Source organism: Cercospora beticola, chromosome 2 (genome assembly GCF_033473495.1).
Source record: "Cercospora beticola chromosome 2, complete sequence".
NCBI lineage: Eukaryota > Fungi > Ascomycota > Dothideomycetes > Mycosphaerellales > Mycosphaerellaceae > Cercospora > Cercospora beticola.
Window position 1 is genome coordinate 1,118,904 of NC_088936.1, and position 13,950 is coordinate 1,132,853.

The following is a 13,950-nucleotide window of genomic DNA, read 5'->3' on the forward strand; positions in this document are numbered from 1 at the left end:
GCCGCGAAAGTCTAGATGGCGTTTGAGTAAAGGCATCAAGACCTATCGAACGGACCGTTATCTGTAAGATAGCATGAAGCAATGCGACTATCAGCGGAACCGCAAAGGTATCGCCGCTCCTCCGGCTCGTGAGAGGAGCGGCGGACAATGCCAGCGATGTCCTCTGATACAAGAACAGGAACATCACGCCTGTTGAGCTGACACTCTTCACCTCACCTCTTCAACAGATTTATCGAGATCGTTTCAACAACTCGAACCACGAAACCTCTCTCCTTGCAAGGCAAGCCTCGGTATCAATCATCACCACAATGGCCGATGGAAAGAAGATTCGTGTTGCTGCAGTCCAAGCTGAGCCAGCATGGAATGATCTCGAAGGTGGAGTCGACAAGGCAATTGCCATCATCAATGAGGCAGCGGCCAATGGCACGAATGTTTTGGGATTCCCAGAGGTCTTTATTCCTGGCTATCCATGGTATGTAGACGCGAGCATCATGACGAGCGAGCCACAGCGCTGAACGATGAACAGGACCATCTGGGCAAATTCCGTCATCGAATGTGCCGGGTTCATGGACGAGTACTACATGAACTCGCTCGAGCGAGAGTCGCCACAGATGGACAGGATTCGAGCTGCTGTTGCCAAGGCTGGCATGTTCGTTGTACTTGGCTACAGTGAACGCTACCGTGGGAGCTGCTACATCGCTCAGGTGAGGAGTTGTTTTCATTAAGGAACTTCGGCGTCGAGCTGAGCAAAGATCGTTAGTCGTTCATCGATCCTACCGGCACTATTGTTCATCATCGCCGCAAGATCAAGCCTACTCATGTAGAGCGGGCATACTATGGCGACGGACAAGTAGATTCCTTGAAGACTGTGGTTCCATCGAAGTTCGGAAACATCGGAGGTCTCAATTGTTGGGAGCATTGCCAAACCCTCCTCCGTTACTACGAATACGCCCAAGATGTGGAAATCCATGTTGCGAGCTGGCCATTGATTTGGGATGAGCCCGAAGACAAGAATATCCCGTCTCTGCAGTATCACATTACTGGCGAGATGAACGCGAAGTTGTCTCAAGTCATGGCCATGGAGGGCGCCACTTTTGTGGTGCTCTCTACACAGGTTCTAACCGAAAAGAACCGGGACAAGTGTCAGCTCAACAATTTTCCATACGCCACAACGCCCGGTGGCGGCTTCAGCAGAATCTACGGACCAGATGGAAAAGAGCTGGTCAAACCTCTTGGTCCCGGCGAAGAGGGGCTTTTGTACGCTGATATTGATCTCCATGACAAGGCTCTCGCGAAACACAACCTCGATGTGGTCGGACACTACAGTCGTCCGGATTTGCTGTCCCTTCGAGTAACGACAGAAGCAAGCTCTCAAGTCCATTTCGTTACACTCCCAGGTCGCGGCAGCCAACCACAGACTTTGACCAATGCAACAAAGCACAGCATCACCAATGGTAGCGATCATGGTCTCATTCAGAATGGCAGAGAGCCTTCGTCTCTTCCAGAGATCCCAGTCAAAAAGTTGATCGCGTGAAAAAGATTTCGAATTCGGTATGCTAGGAGGGTGTCGTCCGCGCTACGATCGATGGACCTGGGCAAGGGTCGAGGTGGCTGAGTAGAACCCAAGAATCGTCTGATTCTGTACAGTCAATAATGTAGTGATGGTATTCAAATGATAATTTCCCAGATCCTTGGAAGGCTTTCGAGAATATTTCTACAATTCCTCACCTGCGTTCGCGGAACACAAAAGTATAAGCTCAAGAATGGCCAGAGAATCTCTCAGTTAATTCAACTCGATGTCGACCCAGGTATCGAGCTCTCTTGGGCTGCTCGAGTGTCTCTTGCCAATTTAAGTCGCACGATGGAGGCCAGTCTGCTCTGAACCGGCTATCAGAAAGGACGCACATGCCCAGAAATTGATATATATCCTGTTTTCCGATCCCCGACTGCAGGTGAGGGACTGTAAACTTGACTCGTGTGCAGATAGAGAGTTGAGCCGTAAGTATCCGCAAAGTGTCTAGGGCCTGACCCTTGTCATCGATACCAACTAAGCACGCCCATAGGGTATTGGCTCCAGTTTGTTGACTACGCTGGCCAGAGGGGAGACACTCCAGCGTCAAACCCCGCTTGCCACTCGAAGAGCTCCGCGGACAACGAATCCACATTGTAGTTCGACTCAATCCGATCTTTGCCTTGCGACAGATAGCTGTAATCTACCAGTTGCCACAAGACCTTTGACTCATGTGTTTCGTCTAATATTGTTTCGTCGTTCTTCAGCAGAAAGTCCCTGACCGTGGTGACTTCTGTTGGGAAGTTCGACAGCGATCTTTTCTTTATGATTGTCAGAATATGAAAATCATGTAAAGATTATGTGTGAACCGACTCACCATCAAGGATGCATTGGGCCATAGATGTGTGAGATATGAAAGATGGTCCATGCAGCTTTTGAAGCTTCTCGATTCCTTGCAATCCCAGTGTCCATTTGTCTCGGTGTTGAGGGCGTGGAAAGACCCCGCTACCACCAGACAGTAGCCACTGAACGACCATAGCATGGGATAGCCGCACTCTCGGCTACAATCCAGTAGTGTGACCATTTTCTGAGCATATTCCAGTCCACTCATCCACGAGCGAGTGAAGAAGCTGCTCGAGCCTGCTGTGCCACTAAGCTTGACCAACCTTCTGATCAAGAACGGGTGGTCTAGCAGACAATGACATAGACAGCATAGCATAGCAGCAACGAAGTGCGGCGCGATGTTCTTCTGCGCGAGGTCTCCGGGCGAGGCTTGGCGTTGCTGCAACAGCTCAGCGGCAGTGACGACAAACTGTACGCCCGATTCGATGTACACCAGGTCGGAGTAGATAGATGCCCATTCCGACCGAGGGTCCCAGGGAGGATCGCAGGGTTGCTGATTGCTGGACTGCAGCATCAAACTCGTACAGCGCCCGAGGACAGAGGCTATCGTAACAACTACCTTGAATTCGTTGATTTTGTCCGACTCTTTGCAGTTTTTCCTACTTGAAATATGCTCCAATGTTGATGTTGGTTCCTCAAGTCCGATGTCCCAGGAATGCTCACTACTCGGCAGATGAAGAGTGCATGATCTATCTGGCATGGCCGCTGGTCTGTCCCTACCACATGTGATCAGGCGGCCAAGGAGATAAAGAGACCAGAAAGTTCGTCGTCTTTCTTCCTGCTCAATATACGAGATTGGAGTCGTTGCTTCATTCATAAGCCGCAGTTCTTGTGCAACACGTACGGCAACCCCGAGTTTGACCCAAGCCAGTCGATGTCGTTTCTGACCGGCTGGATAGAGACTTCGTTAGCATAGCACGAGACCAGTCTGATCGAGTCATTCGTACAAGTGAAGTCGAAGATACTCAACAATGTGACAGCTTGCACCACGGAAACGTCTCCGTGCTCAAGATCTCCGAAGCATAACGGCGCTAGCAGCTGCCATGCGCGGTCTGCGCACGCTTCGGCGGAGAATCGACAGTCAGAGCTAGCTAGAAGGCCAGTAGCGAAGCGCATTGAGGTCGCTAGAATAGCGCAAATCACATACTCTGGCAACTGGCCATCGAAGTGCTTTTGCCGTAAGCTACTCGCGTGGAAGAAGGAGTAAGGCTGATTGTGGCAGAAGGTGAAGTATATGTCCAGGATAGACTGGAAGGTGGATGATGATGGGAGGCTGCGATGAAAACGGTCAGCTAGCAGCGGGTACCAGAAGGCACAAACAAACTTACGAGTAGGAGCCTTTCGGACTGGTAGTCACCGTAGCTGACGCAGGCGACTGAGGAGCGTGACTAGCAGAAGCAATTCTAGTATTTAGGGCCAGTCAGTGTCTATGCTTGCCTTGGGCGTGTGAGGCATTTAGACGTACGCATCGAGCTTGCTCTCAATCTCACCTAGCTGATGTTCCAGACTATCAAAACGAGCTTTAATCCATTCGAGGTCACTGTTCGGATTGCCGTTCACTCGCTGGCGGTCCGAGCTGCCGCGACCTTGAGCTTCATCACCCTGCTCGGAGGCAGTAGACGACCGCCTGCGAGGAGTCGGCTGAGCATCGACAGGAGCATCTTTGGCGAACCGACATTCGAGTCCGCTTCGGCGGCAGCGTCTGCAGACTGGTCGCTCTCCAGTGCAGCGAGCTTTCTTCCGGCTGTGCACAAAGATGTGAGTTAAAGCCGAGGGGGTCGCGTGCCTTGCACGACGAAACTTTGAAAGGCTTACAGACCGACAATTGGTGCAAGCGAGACCTATTCGCCGAATGGGCTCATATGTGAGTTCCATGTAGATGTAGATCCACAGCAGCTTTGCTATGCTAGAAGTTGGAGGAATTGTTATTAGTGCAATTATCGAATTAAGTGGACTCTCTGCCAGCATCAGAGTGCACTATCATCGACATTTGATAAGAATGGCGGCTACCCCTCTCACGAGACTTGCCATTCCCTGTAGGCAGAGTGTATCGGGGTATGCGGCGTCGCTCAGGGAAATCTTCCAACGCGCCTTCTACCGGACTGCGCTTCAACGCGTGGCATTGCATCTGAGTTCGTCTCTACATGTAGATTCGCGTGCCGACACAAAATCGTGCAAAATCTCATCATGCAAGTAATGTCGAAAGAACAACCTGGCCCCGTCGCTCGCAGAGGAGAGTGGTCGCCAAGAAAGTTGAGTGACTCTGACTGAGGCCAGGGGTTTTGACTTTGTGTATCCTCTCGGCCAGCGCCAGATCGTTCAAGGTCTGCTCAATGTCACTTGTTTGCGAATTCGAAGTTGAGAGTGATGCTCGTGTCGCTGCACATGCCATCGGATGAAAATGCAGCGGATTGGTTGGTTGTAGGAGTGATCGCACCTGGAACATGGTTTCCGCGATAACCGGATCTTGGCAGTGACAGGTCTGCAAGGATGCGAACGCGCTCCTTCGCTCCGAACTTCGACGGTCGACTTCACTCTGAAATTTGACCATGGTCCTACATGCACTACTACACTATGGACGAGATACCATGCACATGGGTCAAAATTCACCGCTTTGTCATCTTATGTCAAGGCAGCAATGGCAACAATGCGGCGGCAACGAACGGCATTGACGTCCATGACGGCCCCATAGGGACTCATGGTTTCTAATGCGCTTGTCTCGCCCATTTCCATTGATCACTATACCCTAATGTAAACTAGAATACACTCAGGCGCTCTGAAGAAGGAGGATAGGGCGAGGCCAGACGAGGCCGAAGACTACGATGGCGCGAAAGACTTACCAAGTTTTGACTGCATTTGTGGTGCCCAGCTACGCCAGGACGGATCCATCTGTGGGGAACAAGACCTTTTGGTCCGTGCCAGTAGTCCTACCGGTCCTGGTTGACTGCCGAATATCATGAGCTATTGCTGTCTGAGTAATCGGAACAAAGACGACCAGCCACCCAGGATCAGCGCAAAGCCTTGCGTGGTCAATGGCCATGCTTGCTGTTGCTGTTGAGGCTAGCATATAATAGATGGCTGTGCCGTACGCGAGACAATTGCTTCTCGCAGTTTGTTCACGGCCGTCCTGCATTTCCCTTGCCAACAGCAACTCGTTTACCCAAACACAAGCGCGACGATCTAAACATGCTAAACAAATTTCACGTTCTTGTAGCATTGGCACTCGCTGCTATCGGGGCATCTGCGCAAGGAGAAGCACAGTGCCGAGATAAAGGAGTCTGTGGCCAATGTGTCTACGCGTATGATGGCAATAACAATCTGGAACCGATTGTAAGTGTTTGCAACCACAAATTAAAGAGGCCTTCAAACTTAAACTCGACTGTAGCCCTTGGGCTGACTGTTCTCTAGAAAGGATGGTGTCATCATGTACTACCCGAAGAGCCAGATGCATTGTATTGCGGACAGCAGCACGGCTGCGCGGATTGTTGAGGTCGCGTCACTGGGTAAAAGGCCTTGCGTGGCGTCGGCAGGTTGGCATTGGAGCCTTTCGAAAGACCATTGGTGCTTGAAGACGAGATTGAAAACTCTCTGACAAGCAAACCAAGGTGTCCGCCCAGATTGGCCAGTCTATAGCTCTGAGAAACCAAGCATAGGCGGAGGATGGTCGAGAAAGCAACGGCGAAATAGCGCCCTGGCCGACGAATGGACGAAATATCGCAGGAACGCGAAAACAAGTCGAATGTATTCACATACTGGGATACATATGAGCGTCCGAATCATGAATCTCAACAGTACTTGGACACAGAATCAGTGTTGAAGGTCCATCCATGATAGACTGACGTCCACTAATCGTCCAGAGTCTCGTATGCATTCCTCAAGTCAACCAGATTACCGAAGATAATACCCAAAGACGTTAATCTCCTCAGAAGACACAGTGCGAGCAAAATGGCAGACTCCAGGGGACAATGATCGTACCTGATCACTAATCGTCAACTGATCAATAGACGTCAGTTGATGCGGCACAGCCAAACCACGCCCTGTAGAAGCCTACCTGTATTTATCATCGGAGGACAATGCTTATGACTATGATCTTCGGTCCACCCACGGATGCCGTATATTGTTCGGTTGGCGATCGTACATCGGGATGATTGTCGTAGCCGCGAAAGAAGAACATCCGCTTAATAAGGCGCACTAAATACTTATTTGGAAAGGTCGGCATCACTCAGCGGAGGAATGAATTTGTATCAATCACGTCTGACCAATGTTCGCAGCTACTAGCTTCTGCCATTCTTCGGAGCTCAGATCGGTGGCAACTAGTTGATAACAATCGTTACTAAGAAGTGTCAGAGTACGAGCTCAGTAAGCTCTAGAGAACGGGCGGTCGACCATCACGGGCTCGAGCAAGCCGCTCTAAATCTCTCATGCTGAGATATAAGTTGTCAGCATGACTTCAGTGAGCAGCGACACCCTTCTTTACAACCGAGTCCACAGTTTCTCGTTCTCAATTGCCATTTCTCAACAAGCTTAGAACACTCTTCCGAACATGCCAAACAAGCTTTACGTTCTCATGACAGTGGCCCTTGCGGCCATGGGAGTGATTGCACAAGGAGACGCAACGTGTCGGGGCAAGGCAGTGTGCGGTTACTGTGTAGTTCGTCAAGAGCCCGTGACTGGCAGAAACATTGTGAGTACTGATTTCAGTTTGACTGGCAGCGTTGAATCTGGGCTCTTCATGATTGTTGCAGGCACGGATGCTAATTAACGTTTGCGATTCAGGGTGGATGGTGTCACCACAAGGAGGGTGACAATTCTGGAGCGCTGTTTTGCTTGGACAATAAAGGTTGTCCATTGGATTTCTAGTCTCCAGATTTTTGTCACGACTAAAGTGTAGTGACTACGACCCCAGCAGCACAATTGGTATCCTTGCACGGGGAATGGATCTGCTTCGGGAAATTTGCGAGATCGGTGAATCTTGAGTGAGCCTATTAGGTCACAAAATCGTCCGATGTAAGGATTCTAGTACATATTGAAAAAATCCGCAGTCCGTTCACGGCGGACTGAACTTGGCTTACTCCAAATTCTCGAACCTGTTGACTCTGTTGCTGGCCGTGTGTCTCCCAATTTGTCCTTCGGATCGAGATCTATGCCCTAGGAGAAGGTATAGCTTTTCAAGACACTCTGCGGAGTCTGCGATCCCAGTATATAACCATCTGCATGGGCGACATGCCATTGTCGTGGCCAGAGACAGGCCAGTCAAGGTAAGCGAAGTATGATGAAGCTCGTATCGCGAACGTATCTTTTCGTAACGATCAATGCAATTGACAGTCGTTGACATATGTTTGCGGTGTCTTGCCTCTTCCACCATGAATAATGAAAGAAGTCTCTCCACTGGCCCGCACTTCGCCTTGACCACGGACTCGATATTTCTCGAACCTCACCGGCACTCCAAGCCTTTCGAGGACCGCTTTGATGACTCTCACAGCGTCAGGAAGCGCTACCTCGTTCTCGTGAACGGCAGCCAGAACAACACCGGTAGCATGGGGAAACAGACCAGCAGCTCGACCCAGGCTGGAGTGGCAAACGACTTCGGCCATCAAATCACGAACATTCTGATCTCCGTTTCTCGTGCTCGTGCGTGGTGCGATATGAGCAAGGATTGCCCCATATTCAGACATGACAGCGACCGCGGTGCAACCATTGAGTCCTTCTGTTGCAAGGAACTGCAAGTTAGCGGACCAGGGACCGGATCTGACTTCGTTAATTGGAACGAAGACCGTGTCATTTCTGTGTCGAATCTGTTGAAGAGTGACTGCCATCTTGTCTCTGTGTAGGTTGAAGTTGTGGGAGTGACATAATTGCCGACATACGTAGGGTGTTTTCTGAATGGAGCACTGTAGGTGAAATGAGGGAGTCGACTTGTTCACTAGCAGACACTAACTTCAACCAATGGTTGGTTCCACTGTTGATGTCAGCAGCTGAATGGGTTTGACAGGCCATAGCAGCGATAAGTAGATGTCCTGCCTGTCTGAGTCCAGCTCGAGTATCGTCTCCTGCCACATCACTCCTTGCCTGGCCTTTCGCCATGATTCTTTCCTTCTGATCAAGATTATCAGGTGGCGTAAATCGTTCGCGCCGTAGCCAGTTGCTGTCTGATAAGTTCGAGGAGAGAAGTGCCCTGAAAGTCGTCAGTCTCAAGCGCCTCTCGTTGTACTGTTGGGCTCCTGTGACCACTTCCATTCCTTGCACACGAGTGAGCAGAGCAAGTGCAGTTTCTGATAAGATCAATTGCATTCTGGGGTATCTTAAGGATGATCAGCAGAGCAGACGCACAAAAATCTCGTCGCGTTCACTAATTTGAGGCCCCAACATAATCATCTCGAATCTCTGCGACCAGTCGCTCGAGTGTCCGAATATCTTGCGAAGCACCTTCGTATTGCAGCTTTGCGACGATGACAGCAGTCGGATGTTGTCTGCCAGACTGATTGGGTGCATCCGCGGAGAGCTTCAAGTTCCTCTTGACGGTCGACTCCAGTACCTTGACCACACCACGATCCATCTGCCCAGCATGCTGTAAGTATGGGAGAAGAAGTAGAGCAATCTTCTCGGCCATGTTCGGCCGTCCAGTGTCCACGAGGGTCTCTCGGCCAGTCTTGATGTGGCCCAGAGCTCGCGTAAGAGCAGCTGGAAAGGCGGCGCTGCGTGAATCGAGGCCGTGAAGTTCGTTCTTTGCTTCGCAGATGATGTGCTCCGCTGAGGTCGATGCATCTGTGCGCAGCCATTCAAGGATGTGATCTCGCACATTCTCAATTGCTGGAACCTGTTCAAAGCTTGCGACCAGGTCGTACATCTCTTCTGCGATCCCAGCCGCTTTCGCCGCAAATTGCTTCATTGCAGCATCGAAGATGGCCATAGGTATCCCACCCGTGAACGCAGGCGCATCCTTCAGCCTCTTTAGCAGATCCGTATTGACCTCTTCGACACCTTTCCCGGCCTCGTCGTCTTCGAAGTCTGCGGCTGTCACTGCAGGTAGTTTGACCTCGTCACCATCTCCTCCCAAGCCCTCCTCCTCGCCCGTACCCGTCATCTGACTATCCTCATCGATGCCCAAGATCTTTCTTCTGGCCGCCAACTTCGCCAAATACGTGAGCTCAAGCCTCAGGTACTCAATCCAGATTCTCTTCTCCTCTTTACAGAATCGCAGGCCTCTCTGGAAATATGACCTGGCCGTTCCCATATCACCTTGCACTTCAGCGTAGTGCTTGGCAGCGAGGACCCAAAGTTTCCAGTTGCGCGTGTGCAATCTCAGCATTCTGGTAAGAACCTTTGCCAGCTTCTTGTTCGCTTTCTCTTTCTTGCAGAAATCCACGTATTGCATCCAGAGCCCAACATCGCCTGGAAACTTCTTCACTGCACGATCGAGAATGAAGAAGACAGTCCGTTGGCCATTAAAATTCGTGGTGGCGGTCTTTTGAATGCCAAGTCGTTTACAGCGCTTTTTGAGCAGGGAATACAGGTTCATCTCATGCTGAGCATATCGAGCATAGTCGGCGGGCGTGCTGCCACGGGCGTTGAGGGTATGTTCGAAATCGGATCGCTTCTTGGTAATGGCGGCAATTTGATCTCGCGTGAAGATTTCTTTTGCTTCATACTCTCTCAGCTCGGGCACGTACTGCTCGAGGTAGAAGCGCGCTTTGTCGGACGCGGCGGCCATGTTGTTGTCCAGGAATGGCGGTGGGAGCGGAGTGGCGAGGAGAGGTGATGGTGCAGACGACGCGCAGGATGCAAAGCTGTAGGCAGAAGTCTCCCTAGCGTCTCGCTTGTGATAAAGCGCGATAAGGCAGCACGGATAAACTGCTCTTCCGGCGCGCCGCGCATCCCTCGGCGTGTCGCGTGGTTGGCGTGTTCAGGGTGAGCTGGCTTCTGGACTTTCTGACATGTGAAGAAGAACACCACCACCACCACTCTCCTTTTCTCCTTCTGTTCCTTTCTTCCTCTTCTGCCCACTTTAATGGGAGCAGCTTCGCCATAATGCCTCCCAAACACCGCGACGGCGATGTCGTGGCCATCGTATGCATCCCTCTCCGCTGCTGCCAATGGCTTCTCCGCTGACAGGACGCGACAGATTCCCGGCTCGTTCATCACACACGCGCATACCGCAGCTGCGTACGCCGCTTTCATCAGCGCCTTCATAGTCGGAGTCTACCTGCATTACCACAAAATTGTCGAGAACGAACACTTTGGGTACCCCATCGAATGGTTCCCCTCTGTGTCAGCAACCATTGGAGATCGCTATCCCGAACGTTCCTTCTTCCAGGTCTTCATCGCCATTTGCTCTGGCCCGCGATTCGCTCTGTGCTTCCTCTGGTGGTGTCTGGGCAAGAAGCCTAATGGCAGCAATAGACTTGTCAACTTCGTTGCAGGCGTGGGAGTTTTCAGGACTCTGACTTGTGGAGGCTGGACATACGTGACTTCGACCGATGATCACGATTGGCATGACATTTTCATGATCAGCTACTTGGTCGCCACTTTGCCATGGACCATTGGGTGCATTGCGCTCAGTCCGCCTAATCCGCAGGCCATAAAGCTGCGAAAGTACCTAGGAGGCACCTTCTTTGCGACTCTTGGGCCCCTCGTCTACTTTTTCATCCAGCATAAGGTGCACCGCGTTCCTGGTGGTAAGCTTGTCTCTGAAAATATCGCTATAAAGTCAATCACTGATGAAGCGCAGCATACACCATCTACGCTTTCTTCGAGTGGTCGCTTGTGCTCCTCGACGTGGCCTTCGACGCAGTCACTGCATACGATTTCAGCAGCTTCGAGATTCAGATCAAAGATGTCAAGGGACTCAGCAAGGGGTACGTCCGTTGGCTTCCGAAATAGCTGGTACGATGAATGTGCTCGCTTGCCCTTGCCGGTAAACTGACAGTCAAATCCACAGAGGCAATGTCGCAGAGAGGACGCTGGAGAAGCAAAAGAATAAGCCCATCGGCAGCGTCTTCGATGCCAGCGCATTTACCTGGGACGAGATGCTTGATGCAGCCGCTGATGTCTACCTGGGCTACATCTTCTGGACGATCCTCACATCGCTCGGTGTTGTGGTGTGGTACTTCCCACTTTGGCACATGGGCATCTCTGGCTACGAAGTCGCTGTTATGTCTACTGTCTCGCCTGCGCTGCTCGGCATTCCTCCACTCCGACGATTGGTGACTCGCAACATTTCACTCGTGATGCTTACCTCAGGAGTTGGACTCCTCGCATACCTCGTGGTGAACCCACCAAAGCGTCTCGGACTGGTCAGCTTCGGTGTCTGGCAGGGCACTCTTGCCTGGGTTGCACTTTGGTGGAGCAAGAGAAACCAGCCAGCGATGCTCGAGGCGAAGATTTCCGCCTGGCTTCTTGGTCTCGTTGCAAGCAGCATCTCCAAATTTGCATTCTGGACGAACAACCCGCTATGGCCAATTATGCACGATGCCAATGGAGGCCTCAATAAGACTGGTATTGTTTTGTTCCTCCTTGCCGTTGCACGTGCCTACCAAAAGCAGAATAAGAACATTGGTAGCGAGCGCAACTTGGACAAGCCAAAGGGACCTTCAATTCTCGCTGCAATGGGTGTCGCAGGTGCCACTTTCGGTCTTCACTCTTTGCTTTCCGACTCAAGTACTATGATCTTGTGGGTTTGGGAAGGCTTCCCTGTTCGCGGCCCTCTCGCCTCGCCCCACGGAGCATGGACTATCGGTGCCATGGGCCTAGGGCTGCTCATTGGACTCTGGTACCCAAACTTGTCCCGCGGCTGGGCAGCCTACGGCATTGGTTCTGTCGGCGCTGCACTACTTACACTCAAGTCGCATTGGACGGGTTATTATGGCGGCCTCACTCTGGCAGTCTATCTCATGGCCGTCACTCCTTCGTTGATCACGAATGCCGTGCGCTTTGCACCAGGACGAACATTCTTCTTCGGCTTCTTTTTGTACAACTTCCTGGTTCTCTTCCACGTCTGGGTTGTAGCCTATGCTTTCGTACCCGGTGGCCCTGCCGTTCGCGAGCATACCGATTGGGTCATGCTCACCACGATGCTTTTTATCGGTGGCGGTGTCTTCTCTTCAATTCACAACAGCAGTCCTGCGAAGCAGAGGTCCTTCCAGCCGCCACCAAATCCTGCTGCGAAGAGGCAAAGGAGCTACTTCATCTACGCGCTGCTCGGCCTACAACTCATCAGTGTGAGTGTCGCCTACCTTCGCTTCCCTACATACAACTACCAGCCATACCACAAGGATAGCAAGCTCATCACTGCCGGCATTTGGACTATTCACTTCAGTATTGACAACGACATGTGGAGTTCTGAGCGTCGCATGGAGGCTCTCATTCGCGAGACGGAGCTCGATGTGGTCGGTCTGCTGGAGTCGGATCTCCAGCGCATCATCATGGGCAACCGCGACACCACTCAATACCTCGCAGAGGAGCTCGGCATGTACGTCGACTACGGTCCAGGTCCAAACAAGCACACCTGGGGCAGTGCGCTTCTTTCCAAATTTCCCATCGTCAATTCGACACATCATCTGCTGCCATCGCCAGTTGGTGAGTTGGCTCCGGCGATTCATGCAACTATTGATGCTTATGGCGAGCTGGTCGACGTCTTCGTCTTCCACTCTGGACAAGAAGAGGACCCAGAAGATCGACGTCTGCAGACCGAATATCTCAGCAAGCTCATGGGCAGCACAAACAGACCTAGCATTCTGCTTTCCTACCTGGTCACGAAGCCCAAGGAAGGCAATTACAATGGCTATGTCTCGGAGACCTCTGGCATGAGAGACATCGATCCATCCGACTGGGATCGCTGGTGCGAATACATCTTATACAAGGGCCTCAGGCGTACTGGATACGCCCGTGTCTCAAGATCTACCATCACAGATACGGAATTGCAGGTCGGAAAGTTCGTCGTAGGCCAACCTGAGGGTACTGATGATCTCATTCCTGAGGATCAGGTGCCTGAGCCGTTGCGCTTCCCACAAATGTTCAGAGGCAATGGCGTGAGAGATCACAGATATCATGTGTTTAACGAACCCAGATACTATGCTTAAAGGCTGCGAAAGTACTGATGATCGAAGAGTGAAAAGAAAGCGGAATGTACAAAAGGAAAGGATGTATTGGTATCGATTGATTGAGTAGTGTATGATCGAAATATGAATTGTTCGTCAAAGGTCATCTGTCGATGGACAGACCCACAAGTCTCGTACAGTACAGGGAAGCCGGCTGTTGTTCGGAAACAGCTCCAAGCATGATGCAATTGCGGCGTATGTTCGTGTACGCGCACACTTCTCGAAGACCAGCTTACACGACATCCGAACATCAAGTCGACGCAAGACGCGCAATGAAGAGCGGAGATGTCATGCTGTGTCGCCATTAGCTGTCGACTCCCCGCAGATCCCGGGAGCACGATTGGAAGATGTGATTCTGGGCTGGAAGGACTGTCAGCCATGAGAGCCTTCTCCAATGGGACCCGCACGTCGTCACAATGTTGGCATGTGCGTTGCGTGCTG

At 51.5% G+C, this 13,950-nt stretch overlaps 5 protein-coding genes across 5 annotated transcripts; 3 read left to right on the plus strand and 2 right to left on the minus strand.

Annotated features, from left to right (window-relative positions):
• Nucleotides 1–308: 308 nt before the first annotated feature.
• Nucleotides 309–1,534, plus strand: RHO25_002473 (uncharacterized protein; the record flags this gene model as incomplete). The annotated part of the gene is made up of 3 exons (XM_023598048.1): nt 309–472; nt 527–704; nt 761–1,534. The coding sequence occupies 3 exons, from the start codon at nt 309–311 to the stop codon at nt 1,532–1,534; spliced, it is 1,116 nt and encodes a 371-aa protein (XP_023455260.1).
• Nucleotides 1,535–2,085: 551 nt separating this feature from the next.
• Nucleotides 2,086–4,805, minus strand: RHO25_002474 (uncharacterized protein; the record flags this gene model as incomplete). The annotated part of the gene is made up of 7 exons (XM_023598049.2): nt 2,086–2,331; nt 2,388–3,304; nt 3,361–3,686; nt 3,742–3,816; nt 3,879–4,157; nt 4,233–4,314; nt 4,682–4,805. The coding sequence occupies 7 exons, from the start codon at nt 4,803–4,805 to the stop codon at nt 2,086–2,088; spliced, it is 2,049 nt and encodes a 682-aa protein (XP_023455259.2).
• Nucleotides 4,806–7,776: 2,971 nt separating this feature from the next.
• On the plus strand, nt 7,777–8,244 carry RHO25_002475 (uncharacterized protein; the record flags this gene model as incomplete). The annotated part of the gene is made up of 1 exon (XM_023598050.2): nt 7,777–8,244. The coding sequence occupies one exon, from the start codon at nt 7,777–7,779 to the stop codon at nt 8,242–8,244; it is 468 nt and encodes a 155-aa protein (XP_023455258.2).
• A 518-nt stretch (nt 8,245–8,762) lies between these two features.
• On the minus strand, nt 8,763–10,124 carry RHO25_002476 (uncharacterized protein; the record flags this gene model as incomplete). The annotated part of the gene is made up of 1 exon (XM_023598051.2): nt 8,763–10,124. The coding sequence occupies one exon, from the start codon at nt 10,122–10,124 to the stop codon at nt 8,763–8,765; it is 1,362 nt and encodes a 453-aa protein (XP_023455267.1).
• A 317-nt stretch (nt 10,125–10,441) lies between these two features.
• RHO25_002477 (uncharacterized protein) lies at nt 10,442–13,491 on the plus strand (the record flags this gene model as incomplete). Its single annotated transcript, XM_023598052.2, has 4 exons — nt 10,442–10,480; nt 10,536–11,088; nt 11,142–11,268; nt 11,352–13,491. The coding sequence occupies 4 exons, from the start codon at nt 10,442–10,444 to the stop codon at nt 13,489–13,491; spliced, it is 2,859 nt and encodes a 952-aa protein (XP_023455266.1).
• Nucleotides 13,492–13,950: the final 459 nt, after the last annotated feature.